We start from the raw sequence: 16,097 nt of genomic DNA, 5'->3' as shown, positions 1-16,097 counted from the left end.
CGCCTGAAAGGGCCAAAGTGACGGTCAATAGATTAGCAGTGCCTCAATTCAGTAAGTCCATGTACAAGAGACACAACTGTCCTTTCCTACTGTGTCCCAGAATTGATAATTTGTACAAACTGGCACAATCTCCAACCTAATGCAAGCCTGCAAAATGTAAGGATGCAGTAAATATGCAGATGAAGAATATCAGCATGTACATGAAGTGGTTTGCGGCAGGAATCCGATATGTATTACAATCCATCATCGATGATTACTTGCGTTCCATCAGGTCACCTGCTAATCAAAGGTTTCAGACATCTACTATTAGTTTGGTGGGAAAAGCTTATTAACAACCAGCTGGAACTAGAAGAGATAAGTGTGAACAAGTCTGAACCACCCAAATGAAGGCTTGTTACGGCAGGACAGGATGGGACTCTTTTTCGTGCCCTTGCCTAGAAGGATAAAGCATCATGCCCCAAACTCCACTCTAGCTACAGCAGAGATGAATCTACCTTCCCACAGTTCCATGGAGATGAGGTAAGCCTGTCTCTCGAGGCAGAGGACTGTGCTGTACCTGACCATGCGAGTACCAGATGCTCAACCAGACCCTGGTATTGGAGTTATATTCACTGGGACCCGTGGTGGCAGGCCAGGTTATTTTTTTTAAACTCGTTGATTCAAGGTTTGCTTACTTCAGAGTGAACTTGACTTCAATCACATGCAAAAACATTTCTTGTTGTAAATGTGTTAAGACAGATATGAAGTTCCCATACCTTACAGCAAATACTGTCTAAATGTATCGGTACAGAAGTACTTTCATCAGCGATTGACACAAAAATGACAAATGACTTGTAGATAGAAAGGATGTTTATTTCACTCTTTGAAGTCAACCTTTGACGCTTTCAACTGCAGACGGTCAATGGAAAGTGAATGCCTTGGCTTTCCAAATGACAACCAAGGGTGGCATGTTGTAATACCATCATTCTTACGAAACTTCTACCTCTATAACATATCTGCCATAAATCCTGAATTTTGGCTTCAATCACACTAACTAAAATTTTCAGATTTTCAACAGATGTCCTCTTCGCTGTCAATAACACACAATTAGTTGCCGCCAAGTAGTCTCATAACTACCATTGCCGTGACGTCACAATGGCGGCCATATCACTTATTTCCTGTTTGTGCTAGGGTCAACACCTACTATAGTAGTAGTGACAATCAAGCACCTGGTAGTTGGTCACATGAACCTAAGATTGTTCTAATAAGATTGCTGTCTCCCACCACCTCCGCGTGTAGGAAGTGTTGATTTATGATCACGGGAGATCTTCATATAAACCAGCGACCCCATCATCTCCTGCAATCACCATGAGTCTCTTTCAACAGCTACTGAGAGAACAGCAGGAGATGGTGAAAGACATGTTTGAGTCTAATCTGTCTGATATGGATGCTAAGATCAGGACGGTAGCTCTGGCTAAGACTACAAGTTCTTTGTCCACGGCCATGGGTCAGCCTACACAAGAGCTACTAGCTGAGCTGCACGGCCAGCCCACGGACCATGGCCAAGCCATAGGCCATGGGCCACGGCATGACTCACGTCACCAACCCATGGACCAGTCACCAAGCCAGCTAGCTGGCCAACCAGCTCTAGACCAGAGAACAATACCAGACGGGAGCCGCACGGTATCCATGGACAGGCCGTCCACGGTAACCAAGCCAGCCAGCCAGCCATACCAGCCACGGCATTCCAACCATCTGATAAGCTGTCCAGCCAGCCAACCGTGAAGAAACCGTATGGCCACTGCACGGACCGTCCAACGGGACCCAAGCCAGTCGCACGGACTCCACTTCGGCTACATGTGACAGAGGATTCACCACCCCAGATGCCGGAATATGGGGGATGTCATGCACCTGCTCCATCTCAGCATATTCATCAGATGTTACCTCGGCCCAGCTACACGGGCAAGGTCGTAGACAAATCAACGGATAATATCCATAGACTCAAGCACAATGAACATCAACCTCTTCCACCTATGAAACAGAAGTTATACATACAAGACGCAGGATACTACACCGCTGGAGTTCCAAAACTTGTATGAGGATTTCTATAAATTAGTCCGCAATCCCGACATGAACGTTACGTTATCAGCAACACGTTTCAAGGATTTAGTATGGGTTGCCAGATACTCCATGAATATTGTGGCATATATAAATTGGTTCATCGCCGGAATCAGACACATCATACTGACTCTACAACCATCATATGAAGGAATCACGCCGCAAACACCCATGACTATTAGGACTGATCAAGTCAGACTAATTCACAGCCGCCTTGACTTGGTCGTTAAGATGCAGGAAGATTTACAAGCATCCCAAGTCTGGACTTCCTTACAGTTACTGAGTTTATAGCGACAACAGCTCCCAGATTAGGTCAAGGGCCGAATCTAGCCAGACCAAGAGGCTGATGTTGCAACTTCAACCATAGACCTTGCGGCAAGAGCTCATGAGTCATCACATTCTCAAAAGCGACCCTTGGACCATAAGTCATCTGCATCCAAACAGCCTCCTCAGAAGTTGGTCCACTCTGGGAATTATTTGTTCCAACCGAGGCGGAGCTACGACAAGCAACAATCTTCGCAGGACTTTTCGTCAGCAAGACTACAAGAAACGGGGATATAATCGCCGTGGAAGATAAAGCGGCAAAGGGGAAAGAAAATTCTGACTTCCTTACAACCCGCTCCGACGTTATAGACCTTTTTGACCTGGTTACATCTATGAATTGCGATTTACGCCAACTGTCTTTCAACAGAACACTGACTCCGGGCCCAGTGGGAGGAAGCCTTCTGTCATATGCCGAAAATTGGAACGCCCGACCACTGGATTCTAGACGTCATGGCTCACAGTTACAAGCTACACTAAAGGAATCACTTGAGCCTGAACATAAACGCTGTGGGTCGAGGGTTTCACCTGACCAGTGCCAGGTTTGCAGCTGCAGAATTGGCCGTCAGGAAACTACTAAAGAAGCGAGCCATTCGGGAACTGAAGGAGTTCAACAACACCAAAGGTTTTTACTCCCCAGTCTTTTTAGTCCTGAAGAAGAACACAACCAAGAAGAGGATGATAATAGATCTAAAGATCCTCAACAAGAGATATCTGGTGCCGCCTCCAAAATTCCAGATCGAGTCCATACTGAAGTTGCGGTCGGCATTGAAGAAGGGAGACTGGCTTATCAGCCTAGATTTTACAGATGCATATCTTCACGTCCCAATACACCCATCATCTGGGAAATATCTACACTTCGCAATCAATGGCTGATGCTATGAATTCCAGGTCCTACCATTCGGGATGGCAATAGTCCCCTGGCTATTCGCCAGGATTACAGCGCCAGTCATCAAGTTGCTCATCTCCAGCTAGTTCGAATCCATGGTTATCTGGACGACTTCTTAGCAGCAGACCAAGGGAAAAAGATCAGCTACATCAGAACATGATATTCTTATTCCAGCTTATGACTTTCCATGTCAACCCAGCGAAGTCAGAGACCACTCCAGTCCAAGACATTATATACATCGGAGCAAGATTCCAGCTAGACAGAGGATATCTATGTCTATGAGGGTCGATTCGACAAGACTATAAAGATGATCCAATCAATCTCAAGTCAACCCGGCAAGTGGATGATGTCTCTGTGGATGTCTCTGCTAGGCAACTTGACATCTCTACAGGATATGACCTTCAGAGGAAGGCTGAGGCTACGTCCTCTACAGACATGGGTCAACTCTATACGATCTCATGGTCTACTAGAATTCCAGTCTCAGTTACCTCCCACTTTGCTCCAAGACCTCCGTTGGTGGAATCAGAGAACATGTGATGAGTGGCATACTGCTGACTTATCCGACACCAGAACACCATCTGTTCACAGATGCATCAGATACAGGATGAGGAGCTCATATGGACGATCTCACAGTACAGGGATCGTGGAACACAGAGAAGAAAAACCTTCATATCAACTGCATTGAAGTGAAGGCCATATATTACACCATCCTGGAATGGAGAACACAGCTTCATCTATATCAGTTCTCATAGCCACAGACAACAACGCAGTAGTGGCATATATTCAGAAGCAGGGAGGAACCAGATCCAACTCCCTAATGATGGAGACTACACGATTGTTTGCCTTGGCAGACTCCTTCAACTGCCGGATGGAAGCGAGACATATACCCGGGATACTGAACATACTGGCCAACAGTTGGTTACATCGGGGGAGAATAGTGGCAACAGAATGGACATTACATCCACAGATCTTCACCTGGATAACCAAGATATGGGACATACCACAAATAGATCTATTCACAATCTGCCAGAACAAACAACTGCCAGTTTATGTCAGTCCAGTTCAAAGCCAAGAACCAATCTACCACAATGGGACAGTTGGGTCATTGACACTATACAATCCCGGGACCAACAGTGGATCAATCAGACAGGCTCTTGTGTCCCATCAGAGCTCTCAAGTTCTGTCTCTCGGCTTCAGACCAACATAGACGCTATCGAAGGAGATGCTTCCTATCCTATAAGACCAACTCGAACAAGGATATCACCAAGGCTACTTTAAGCAGGATGGATGAAGGCCAGAGTTGCACAAAGTTATACACTGGCTCAGAATTCCATGCCACACCTGGGATCCTGCTCAGCTCACGAAATAAGAGCCCTAGCCACGAGTCTCGCGTCATGGACTACAGTCTCAGAAGAACAAGTAGTTTCCAGCTCACAGTGGGCCTCACAAAACACCTTCACCAGCTTTTACTTAAGTATATCACATATTTGACTGGTTATTGACATAGCTTCTGATTTTCAAGTCCTCAAGGGGAATTTCAGAGGAAATTATATCAGTAGGATTAGAAACAGTATATTATGGTTCCCAGAAGAGGATTGCTGTCAGTTACACAGGGAGTTACTAGAGTTACTTGGGATCAAGTCTATAGGGTTACCGCGTTCCCTCTGCTATATTCTGGCAGATATGTAATAGAGGTAGAAGTTTTGTAAGAATTATCGAACAATAGTTTATCATTGTTGATAATTTTAAGAATACTATCGCAATTACATACAAATTACCCCCTCCCACCTCCCCAATTCATCTACCTCCAGTAGGAGATGAGGGGGAAAAGTGATATGGCCGCCGTTGTGACGTCACGGCGTGGGCGGTTACGAGACTACATGGCGACAATTACTTGTGTGTAATTGACAGTGAAGAGGACGTCTATTGAAAATCTTAAAATTTTAGTCAGTGTGATTAAAGCCAAAATACGGGATTAATGGCAGATATGTAATAGAGGTAGTATTCTTAGAATTATTATCAATGATAACTATTGTTCGATTTATACGACATGCCAACGTCATTATTACCCATGCCAATAATGTTATTATGCAGCCGCCTGTAATTGGTTTGATTAATTACACGCTTAGAGCAGAAGTTAGTTGTTAATCTTCATGCCTGATGTACCTCTTATATATTCTGAGGACCTTTTCTGACATATTTTGGGGTGTCATTGAAAGTCAAGCTTATTCAGTTTTGTTTTGTTTGTTTGTTGTTTAACTCTGCACTCAGCAATATTACAGCTATAGCGTGACAGGCATCAAAACACCTTGTGTACCTTGTAATACTAATATTTGAGTATTAATGATTCCAGGGCAGTATTGATGGTACAAGAACAAGTCTATTTTCAGTGATTGTGTATCAACATTTATGATAAGCAGTGAGTTCTTAGGGAAGTTGTATTTCATGATCGTTTGGCTTAAATGTAATCGTTTAATTCCATTACGCAGCTTGAGGAAACCCTACTGTGTTATGACGTGGGTGGGGCAGACTGTTCGCACCAGGCTCTAGGTCAAGTAAAGCCATGATGCAGCTGCAGTACTTGTGTATGTCATCATATACTAATTGCGTAGATCGTTGCTCATGATGTCAGTCACTGGATTGTCTGGTCCAGACTTAATAATTTACAGACCTTTGTCATATAGCTGCAATATTGCTGAGTGCTGCATTAAATTTCAAAACAAACTTGTGTACAGCTATTATCTCACTATTCTGATGCTGTGTGTCTGTTCTGTCAGAACCTCTTTGCGGTTTTCACTGTATAACAAAGTCTTCCTTCTATTTAAGTTCAATGTGAAGAATCTTACATTCTCCTGTATTCTCTGAACATGCATTTATTATGAAACTCTGAGTCTCTGATGGGTAATCCACTGCTGTCTTAAATCTATTGAAGTGGCAAATGGATTTCGTCTGACTATCCTGAAAAGACGTCTATCCTCTCTGTAATGTCCATTTTTCACGCCTATCACTTGCCATCTTTCAGCGTTCGTTAACTTTCTCCTCACCATGGCTGATTTTCAAACTCTTTTAGAAGGGGAATCTCACACAGGAGCAAAATGCAATCACGTGTCTGAAACTTGAATTTCACTATTTATAGGGTAGGGGAACTTCAGCAAACGTAAAGCACGCTTTTCTTGTGGTATCTGGACAAATTTGGGTTCATGCAACTATGGAAGCCTAATTCACTCATACATCATCATATTTCGTAATTCTGATTCCCACACGTGAAATCAAGAGACTATGAATATGGTGGCGCTTAACTTTTGTGCATGTGTATATTACTTTTATTATATAATATACTGGTAAGTGGTTTTGGCATATTCATAAATGTTAGGGGCACATTTAATATACAGCTTGGATGTCATTCAATTTTAAAATTGAAGATTATCTCGAACAAACTGACCGCCTCCGTGGTCTAGTGGTAGAGCGTCCACCCGGAGAGCGGAAGGTCCGGGGTTCAATCCCCGACCGCGTCAGACCAAAAGACGTTAAAAGATAGTGCTTGTTGTTACCCTGTCTGGCGGTCAGCATTAAGGGGCTAAAACAAAGGACTGGTCGGCTCGGAGTCAGTATACTGTGACTGAGTGGGGTATTCATGTTAAACTGCGGCATGGTATCTCAGTGTGCTAGCACTATAAATCGGCATCAGTCCGGATTAGTACAAGCAGCCATACACGTGCATGCACGTCGCCATATAAGTGCAATAATCTTGGACACGACGTTAAACTCGATTTCACCTCACCTCACCTCTAACAAACTGACAGTATACTGACTAACTTTATGCAATCCAAACTTTAGCTCATGCATTTAATTTTTTGATATACTGGCTACAATGATCAAATCTCACTTGTAGTACAAATATACAGGCTAGTTCAATGGCAGCACAGATATTGAAGCAGTAAGTAAAACATTCTCATGTATTATACATGTAATGCATTAAATTTCCCTGCACATTGATTCATTTTAACTTCCTGGATGTATTTTAAATCTGAATGTGCATGTGTAACTGTTACTAATAATGATCCATTATTTGTAACAAATGTCCTGTTATGCGTGCGATATACTCAAAAGAAAGTATAGTTTAATGTGAACATTGTGTTTTACCCAAATATTAATTTGTCTTGCAAAAAACAAAACATGCAATACCAGTGACATTTTGTTCTATGACTTTCTTTGAGTCTTTTCATAAACATACTCCCTGATTCAAATCCACAATTTCACTTAAAGGTTTGTAAATGAACAAAATCCAAAAGGCTACATTGACAATAAAAGTGAGATAAAGGTCACCAGTTTCACATGCGCAATTACTAGATGCAAGAGAGACAACACAAATAGCATGTTAAAGTACCAAATTTATTTGTTTTCTCAAAATATTACAGAAGATGTTCCCAAGAGAAAGCATCACACCTCATCGTGCCATTTTCCCAACTTTCAATCATATATTTAGCATTTAGTGTCATTTTCACCTCCCTGATACTTTCTCTTGTAAAGATCACATTTCATTGTAGTCACTGCAGACACTAATCCCATAATATACAAGTCTGCTTCTCAGAGTTAAAGACACAAACAAATAAATACTATGTAACAATAAGAACAATAATATATCAGTGAGCAGCAAATACAGACTGTGAGCATCAGTATGTGGCCAAATGGCTGGGAAGTTAGGACTAATAAGTGTGCAGCAGCAGCAGCATCATCATCATCATCATCTAATTATCACATACAGGATATATAGGATCTCATGCTTGACTTATCGATGGGAATCTGTAACAAATTATTCTGCGGACTACGAATAGTATTTGCTGAAATCAATGAATAATCTTTCGAAAAGCAACTACAGAATGTTCACTTAAAGAAAAAGCTACTTAGAGAAGATATTGCAAGAATATTTCAATGGTGACGTGAATATTTAACTGAATTGATGACATTGTAAAATTTCAAGCGTCATTGCATATTAATAAATTATATGAATTATTTACTCATTTTTTAATCAAAACATTTCACGTTAAAAATGTATTGGCAATCTTGAATTAGGTGATCTTTTTAATTTAGTTTATTTCCTGTGACGCTGAGTTGACAGTTCCTTGTATGTATATCATATGAATGTTCATTATTGTAAGACACTGAACAACAAAACAATACTTCTTAATTCACCAAGTAAGTAAACTGTTTCAAACTCAATATCACATGGTACAATCTCACAGGCATACTTCATTTCCAATTCATGAAATCAGACAGACACTACAGTTGTCAAGTCGGAAGACAATATTAGACATTCCAGATGAGTATTTATCTATCACAGTAAAATGCATGCAAAGATCAATAAATACACAAGCATGACAAACAACTTGAGTGGCGAAAAGTACCACCATAAGCTTACTGAGAACAATCAAATATCACAGATTCAAGAAAATAAGCATAATAATGTAAGAATAAAAGTGAGCAGTAGTGTACACTGAGGTGATTCTGATGACTCTGGCATTGATTGGATGACCCAGTATCTTAATACCGGTTTTACCTGAAACAGTTCATCCAATATGTGCTTGCATATATGTTCAGCTGGTCTGAAATTAAGCCCTTACGTGGTACCACCGTAGGAATACTGATTTAGGTAATATATGGTAACAGATAACCAATATGAAAGCTATTGTCGTTAGTATATTTACAATATGAGTTTGGCACATTCATATGAGAAGCTGAAACTTAAAATAGTTGTTTATCACCTACAATACTGAAACAACCTATACTGATAGTCAAAATTTAAGTAACTGCAGATTACAAGACCAGTACCTATCAAGTTGGGAAAAGCAGCAATCAATCAGACAGGGAGGAAAGAGACTACAGTTTATCATTGATACTATTATAGTGAGCTGTATTTATGGGTAAACTAATCTAAATTAAAAGATGTTGCTAATCAAATGCATTACATTACAAGTCTTGTCATATTGTGCAAATGAGTACATGAATCGACTTCTTTTACCAGATTGAAGACTTAAAGCAGTATAATATGAAGTAAGTTTGATCAACAAGCCATATGGTCTATTGAGTAATAGTTAGTGAGTGAGTATGGTTGTTACGCCACTTTTAGCAATATTCCAGCAATATCACAGCGGGGAACACTAGAAATGGGCTTCACACATTGTACCCATGTCGGGAATCGAACGCGGGTCTTTGGCGTGACGAGCTAACACTTTAACCACTAGGCTACCCGACCGCCCCTCTATTGAGTAATAAATAAATTCAGGTGATGAAGAAAAAAGAAAATGTTCACAATATTTCCACATTTTCAAAAATGGCTTTTCTCTGATCCATTTGATAAGGAAAGGTCTGACTAATTGTACTCATGTCCACCCCCTGAAACTTGACCTTTGCTTAGCTTATAATTACCTGTAATCACTTATCAATTATAATACAAGATAAATATCATCATAAATTACCAGGTGCAATAATTTACCTTCCTAGAAGTGGGTAATTGGGTTTGCACATTATTTTATCTGATGCTTAGGTAGCATGGTAACATGAGAAATTCAAATTTGTAAAATGTATAAAATCAACTCTTAACTTGGAAGAAGTCCTTTTCACACTGATAGTTGAATCAAGTTCTTGAACTGAAGTATCTTGTATCCACTATCCTATTGTTTAGTACCTGAAGATGAAGATGATTCTTACATGCCAGTTGTCTAGTGCTTGTGCTGTGATTTAGTACACTAACAGATAATTTTGATTTCACACAATGAAGAGTATATATGTTGTAAGGATTCACAGAAGGGTGAACAGTGTTTTGTGAAAACATTTTAAAATCATACTTGAATATTCTCAAATAAAGTTAAAGGTTAACCTTACAGTCCCACTAAGGGATTCCAAACAATTGCAAGAAATAACAGTAAATATCTCATCTTTGGCCGGCAGAATTACTATTTACAATAACAAGACATGTGGACATGGTTAAGTGAGGTCAGTATCATCAGTTCACTAAGGTTTCACTTTGGCTTTTAGGTGCTATCTAAATAGACACAATTGCATGTATTACATGCACTGTACACATGCAGTGCCAGGAAAGTGGAACAAAGCTGGAATGAATGGATTGCAAATACAGTCAAGTCTGCCATGGGCAAGTCCAACTGGGCTAGACGACTCCATCTTCCATTAGCATCCATCCAAGACCTTCATGCTCATGAACCATTGGGCTGCAAGACTTCGCTTTAGGTATCCATCACATGATCACTTCAGAATATTGTCACCTGAAGAAAATTAACACTTTGTCTCTTGTATCCAGTCACTTTCTCTGCTATGTGGTTTGTTGTCCTTGGTTACAGTACATAAAATGACAGGTCAGCACTGAGTCACAGCCCATATTTCTTATTCGATTTTTGCAGTTGGGAGCACATTTATTCATTGGTGTGCTCTTCTTTGGGGAGACTTCCGTTTAACCTGTTTTTGGCCCATATGTATCTTGCCACGAACGCAAATAATTATCTTACATTTACATTATAAACAAGTTCCACAAGAGCTATAATCAATCACAGCAAGCATCATAAGTCAAGGTGATTGATGTCCAAGTCACTGCTACTAGAATACAGCGTGTTCACAGAAGGAACCTGCAGAGTATTTGATACATTTTTCTTTCTGATAGGTGAGAAGTGTTGATTTTGTGCACTCTTCAGGCTGGCCCGACTGACTGCACTGCTGGGCCTTGAAGAACTGAAGAAAGACGTCAGTGCATTGCTGAGCCGACGACCGAGGCTCATAATGCTGTTAGCTCGGGAACGTGAGTCCTGGGAGCTGGAACGAGACATGTTTTGCTGCATGGCCTGAGCGGTGATGTTCTTCAGCAAGCGCTGAGTCTTGAAGCTCTTCCAGGCTTGTTGCAATGTTCTTGCAGCTACTTCCTCTTTCTTCCTCTGCATGGTGGTTGACTTGACCACTGTGTTGACACGTGAGGGGAACACAGTCTGGAATTTCTCCTCCATCTGATTTTTTACCTCCCTGAATTCTGCAGTTTCTTCAACATCTGATAACACATTTTTCACCAGTGCCATTAAGATGTCCAAGCAATGTAGCTTATCTCCTTCAACTATTGGAAGGTCAAATGACACAAGAGCAATTTCATTAGGTTTGGCTATCCCAAATGGTTCATCCAGATCTGCCACAAAGTCAGTTAGTTGTTCATACTTAATGAACTGGGTAGCATGTGGGTCGTACCTCTCCCAAACTACATAGAACATATCAAAATCATCCTCTGTGATCCCCACCTCCTCTTGTTCATGGGCCTGGTTGAAATTCTCCAGAATCACAGCTATGTACATATTGATAATAACGAGGAAGATAATTATAATATAGGACACCATAAACGGTATTGCTAGCCACGGTATGCCGCAATCACCATATGTCTCCTTCACCAAGGTTCCGTTAGGCAAGGTTTTGAATTCCGGATCACAGTCTGGGGGAGAAATCAACATAGCATCCAGGATGTCATTCCAGCCAGCAGAGGTAGCTAATCTCAGCAGCAACATGAAGGAATTGAAAAATGTCCTGAAGTTGACAATATCATCAAGTGCTCCATTGATTTTCAGATTGCCAAAGGAGGACAAACCGATGATGGCATAGATGTAAAGGACCAGGAAAAGTAGAGCACCAATGTTAAAAATGGCCGGGAGGGAGATTATGAGAGCAAACAGCAGCTTGCGGATACCCTTGGCAGCCTTGATGAGACGTAGGACTCGCCCAATACGGAAGATACGCACAACTCGTAGCAGTGTCGGAGTCACAAAAACATCGGAGAGGAGATCATCCAGTACCACACCTGAAATATTAGAAGTTCATTTGAAAACTGGTTGACGATATTCCTTGGTAGCACAGAAAACCAATTTAAAAACAACAAACCTTGCCCGTTGGTTACCCATGTTTTGAGGGAATTTCTAATATAAAATTGAAGGTAGGGATGTGTCTATGCTAGATGATCTAATTTGTTGTCTAATTTTAAAGCCAACATATCTGTAACATATAAGTCCCGGTTCATTACCTTATTGGAGCTACAAGGACAGGAAATGCAAATGTTTGTGTATACTATTTCTTTATTAGATGTTTCATAAATCTGTGCAGCTGGAAATAAAATGATTATGAAATACTGACATTTATCATACATTATAGAAATAAGCTTAAAATATTCACGATGAAACATGTCAGTACTAACTGTGAAATATTTACAATAATGTGTACATTTTCTGGTTTTGTTGGTATGAGAGGTCTGTATTATTTAAATTTGAAAAATACAGAGAATTTGCAAAATAGTGTAGTTTTTATATGATCTATAAAAATATAAATATTTGCAGGTTGTCTGATAATTATTCTAGAGTTGAGAAAATATGTGTCAGTGGTTCAACATAGAGAAACATTCTCAATACACGCCTGATAATGTACATGTTCTTGCCAGAGTTGTGTTGAACACATAAAATCAAACCTAATATTCAATGGAAGACATTTTACAACACATAACAGGTCAACAGACAGAACAGACCTTAACAAGATAGAGAGTATACACATTATTAGTGATGGAGCTTGCAATATGTTAAGTCAGCCATTTACCATCACAATATATGTAGTGTTTTGTTACTCTTTCTTTAGATATCACAGATTTATCAGAAAGTAGAAGAAAGTGTATTCACATATGATTAAAAATGCATCTATGTTGTATAACTGAAGGGTGTACCACTTTTTACAAAGTAATGTATGAAAGGCTTCTCATCTTGAAATGTCAGAAATGGAACACCTAGAAATGGAATAAAGCACATAGAACATGGTTGGTGGATCACGAAAAAGTAAAAAATGCAAGACATTATCATCCTTTTTAGAATTTCCTCATAGAAACTTGAAACACAATCCCTCTTTCTCTGATAATGTCTGGCTTATTAAGAAGTGATGATCAAATAAATCTGTCACTGTTTCAAATATCTTTATCAAAACTGCTGTACATTATATTGAAGATTATTGCAAGATGACAATAACTTTAGGTCAAGATACTGAATTAATACTCAATACTGTCCATCACCCAAGAAAAATGTCAGACGTTAATTTTTACAATGTCTGACAAAACATCAGGGGGTGTTGAGGGGAATACTGATCATTGTCTCACCATCAGGACCTCGACACCCTCCTACTGCCCCCAGTCCATCTAAGGTGGTTTTTTTTAGGACACTTGTGTCAAATTTCAGCCACTTAACCACAACATCATTTCCCAAGTCCTTTACCCTTCAAGTTAGTATATAGGACTTCTGTATTTATTGTATGCATATTTCCCCCCTCTGCATGCACGAGGTGTCAACCCAATTCTCAACACATTCTACACTAGCCCAACACAACAAAAATAGTATTCCACTCAGGATTTGGTCAAGCAGTCACAGACTGAAGTCCTTGTTCTACCAAGCAAACATCTAAATTAATCCCTGTTAGGTTCATACTGTGAAAAACCGGGTTTTAGGACAAACTTTGGCATGTTACTTTTCAGGGTAGATGCATGCCACCACTAGTGTATGACCCTCATATGGCGTGGACATGACACAATGAAGCTGGGTACATCAGTCAATGTCCTGTCATCTGTCTGAGGCACATGGGTAGTACAACACGGGAAGCAGCTGGGGTAGATGTACATTCTACACAAAGCTACCATTAACATGGGCACACAGATATAGTGATAGCTACAAAGACCAGAACGATTCACCAGTACAAAGCAATATTCAATGCAACAAAACGATATAATTCTGATAATTATTTCACTAATTGTTTTAATTACTGCATATCATTAGAGGAAAGTACATTATTCAGTCATGTCACAACGACACTGAGCATGAATATTGTGATGTGAATCAAGGAGAAGAAAGTATCACAACACATATCGTATCTTTGGTGCATCGTTCCCTGGCTAGATGCTACTGAGACATGGGTACACATTCAGTTACATGGGTGACTATATGGGTTGATGGTGTTGCTAGTGCTCCTGTCAGTAGTGAGGAGGTTCAGGAATTGTGTCTAGATTACTGCCAATACTTCATGTGTACATACTGTGAATTATTTGGTGAGAATGAATAAGCTGACTCTTCAATGAATGCCAAAACACAAAAACTTTACAAAAATTTCACTTGTATATACTACTCAAAAGAACTTAAGGACCACCTGATTCTTTTATATTTCTATAGTTAATCTGTCCCGGCATGAAGAATCGGATGGTCCTTGACATCTTTTGAGTAGTATACAATACTCTGTGTTTGTTGATCTCAGTTTTTGTATTCCTGAACAAATTACAGTCATTTGTTTTGTCTATAGCATTTCCAGTACTGTATTACTGATTAGGTTATATGGCAGTAACCACAAACTAAACACAATTCCTGATGTACATAAATATCAGTGCCCAATACCTTTATTATGTGACTAAGTGTGCTTATATTTCATCTATGTATCTAAATCTTCTAAACTGAAAACCATGCTCATGATTGGAATATTGAAATGAGAGATTTACATATTGTGCAATCAGATGAGTCTACTTTACATAATGGTGACATAGTGCTTCAAGTCTATACTGCCAGCACCAAGTCATTTGGCAGACTCTAGGACAGTCACATGACATGAACTGAGCTACTGATAGGTTGTTGCTAAGTTACCTGACTGTAACTGGCTCACGGTAATATCTAAATAAGAAGATTCATGAAAAGTGTAAAACAATGTTGTTAGCTGTTGTGAATCATATTTTACTAAATAAGATGACAATTCCCTGAAAAATTAATCAAGAAATTAAAATTTGGCAGATCACATTTTGTAATATTGATTTTCAAGATGGTTGATTGTAATCCTCGATAACTGAAATGTTTCACATAGGCAGAGGCAACTGTGACATGTGAAACTGTTTGAAGTGTTGAAATAAGATAACTTTACCATGATTGAGGGTCTTGCAACTTCTTTGGATTCATTATCACAAGGATGATGAATGTCATTTAGTTTAGGACTCAGTGGACAGTGGCAGGGAACAATGAAGGGTATAACTCAACATACACTATTTTAAGGAAGAGAATATATGGATGTCAACTTCTTTATTATGCGGAACACAAAGTTTTGGAGTATGTGCTTACTCCTTCATCACATACTCCGAAACATTGTGTTCCTCATAATAAGGAACTTGACATCCATATATTCTCTTCCTTATGTGTATCACTTCTACATACCTTTAAAAGACCTGATACCATATTTTGTTGTGTAGAAGGTAGATAGGAGTGAGCATTATACATGCAGACAAGGAGTTCTTATAATACTTTCCAAAGCAAAGGCATAATCATAGCAGGTAACACAGGAAATAGCATTTCAACAAATCTGTCATGAACTTCATAAGTTAGACCTACTATTATGCTATGAAAAATGTTCAGTGTATTTCTGTCTATAGTATCAAAAATTAATTTGAAATTGTAAATCATCATGTCTGGCAATTTGTTATAACAAAATTCACATTTTCATCGAGCAAGTTTGCTATCTCCTTTTTATTCGCCGGAAGTGGGCAAGCAATAGGATATTTCTGACTGCAATTGTATACAAAATCAGAATTTCTTGAACCTTGTACCTAATAATGGGGGTTGCTCACTATACTCATGTGTACATTATACACAAAAACATATGGTAAATGAAAACCACAATGTCTGACAATAGGAGGTGGACAAGACACCGGGATTGCTCATGCATGTGTCCTGTTATCTTCCTGATCAGTGAAACT

General features: G+C 39.6%; 1 protein-coding gene across 7 annotated transcripts in view; it reads right to left on the bottom strand.

The window, feature by feature from the left end:
* Positions 1 to 7,686: 7,686 nt before the first annotated feature.
* The window catches only part of LOC139479305 (sodium channel protein 1 brain-like), a 79,141-nt gene continuing 70,730 nt past the window's right edge, over positions 7,687 to 16,097 (bottom strand). For 6 of the 7 annotated variants that reach the window (XM_071262193.1, XM_071262175.1, XM_071262170.1 and 3 more), the window contains 2 exons: positions 15,001 to 15,027; positions 7,687 to 12,149 (listed from right to left, as the gene is read on the bottom strand). In XM_071262193.1, coding sequence (XP_071118294.1) covers positions 10,879 to 12,149; positions 15,001 to 15,027 — 1,298 coding nt within the window. In that variant the 3' untranslated portion in view covers positions 7,687 to 10,878. The remainder of the gene's footprint in view (positions 12,150 to 15,000; positions 15,028 to 16,097) is intronic. The other variant, XM_071262199.1, reaches the window with a different exon arrangement.

This window comes from Haliotis cracherodii, unplaced genomic scaffold (genome assembly GCF_022045235.1).
Source record: "Haliotis cracherodii isolate W230 unplaced genomic scaffold, xgHalCrac1.p SCAF_1, whole genome shotgun sequence".
Lineage (NCBI taxonomy): Eukaryota > Metazoa > Mollusca > Gastropoda > Lepetellida > Haliotidae > Haliotis > Haliotis cracherodii.
Note: the sequence above shows the minus strand (reverse complement) of the source record. Positions and strands in the feature narration are given on the sequence as shown.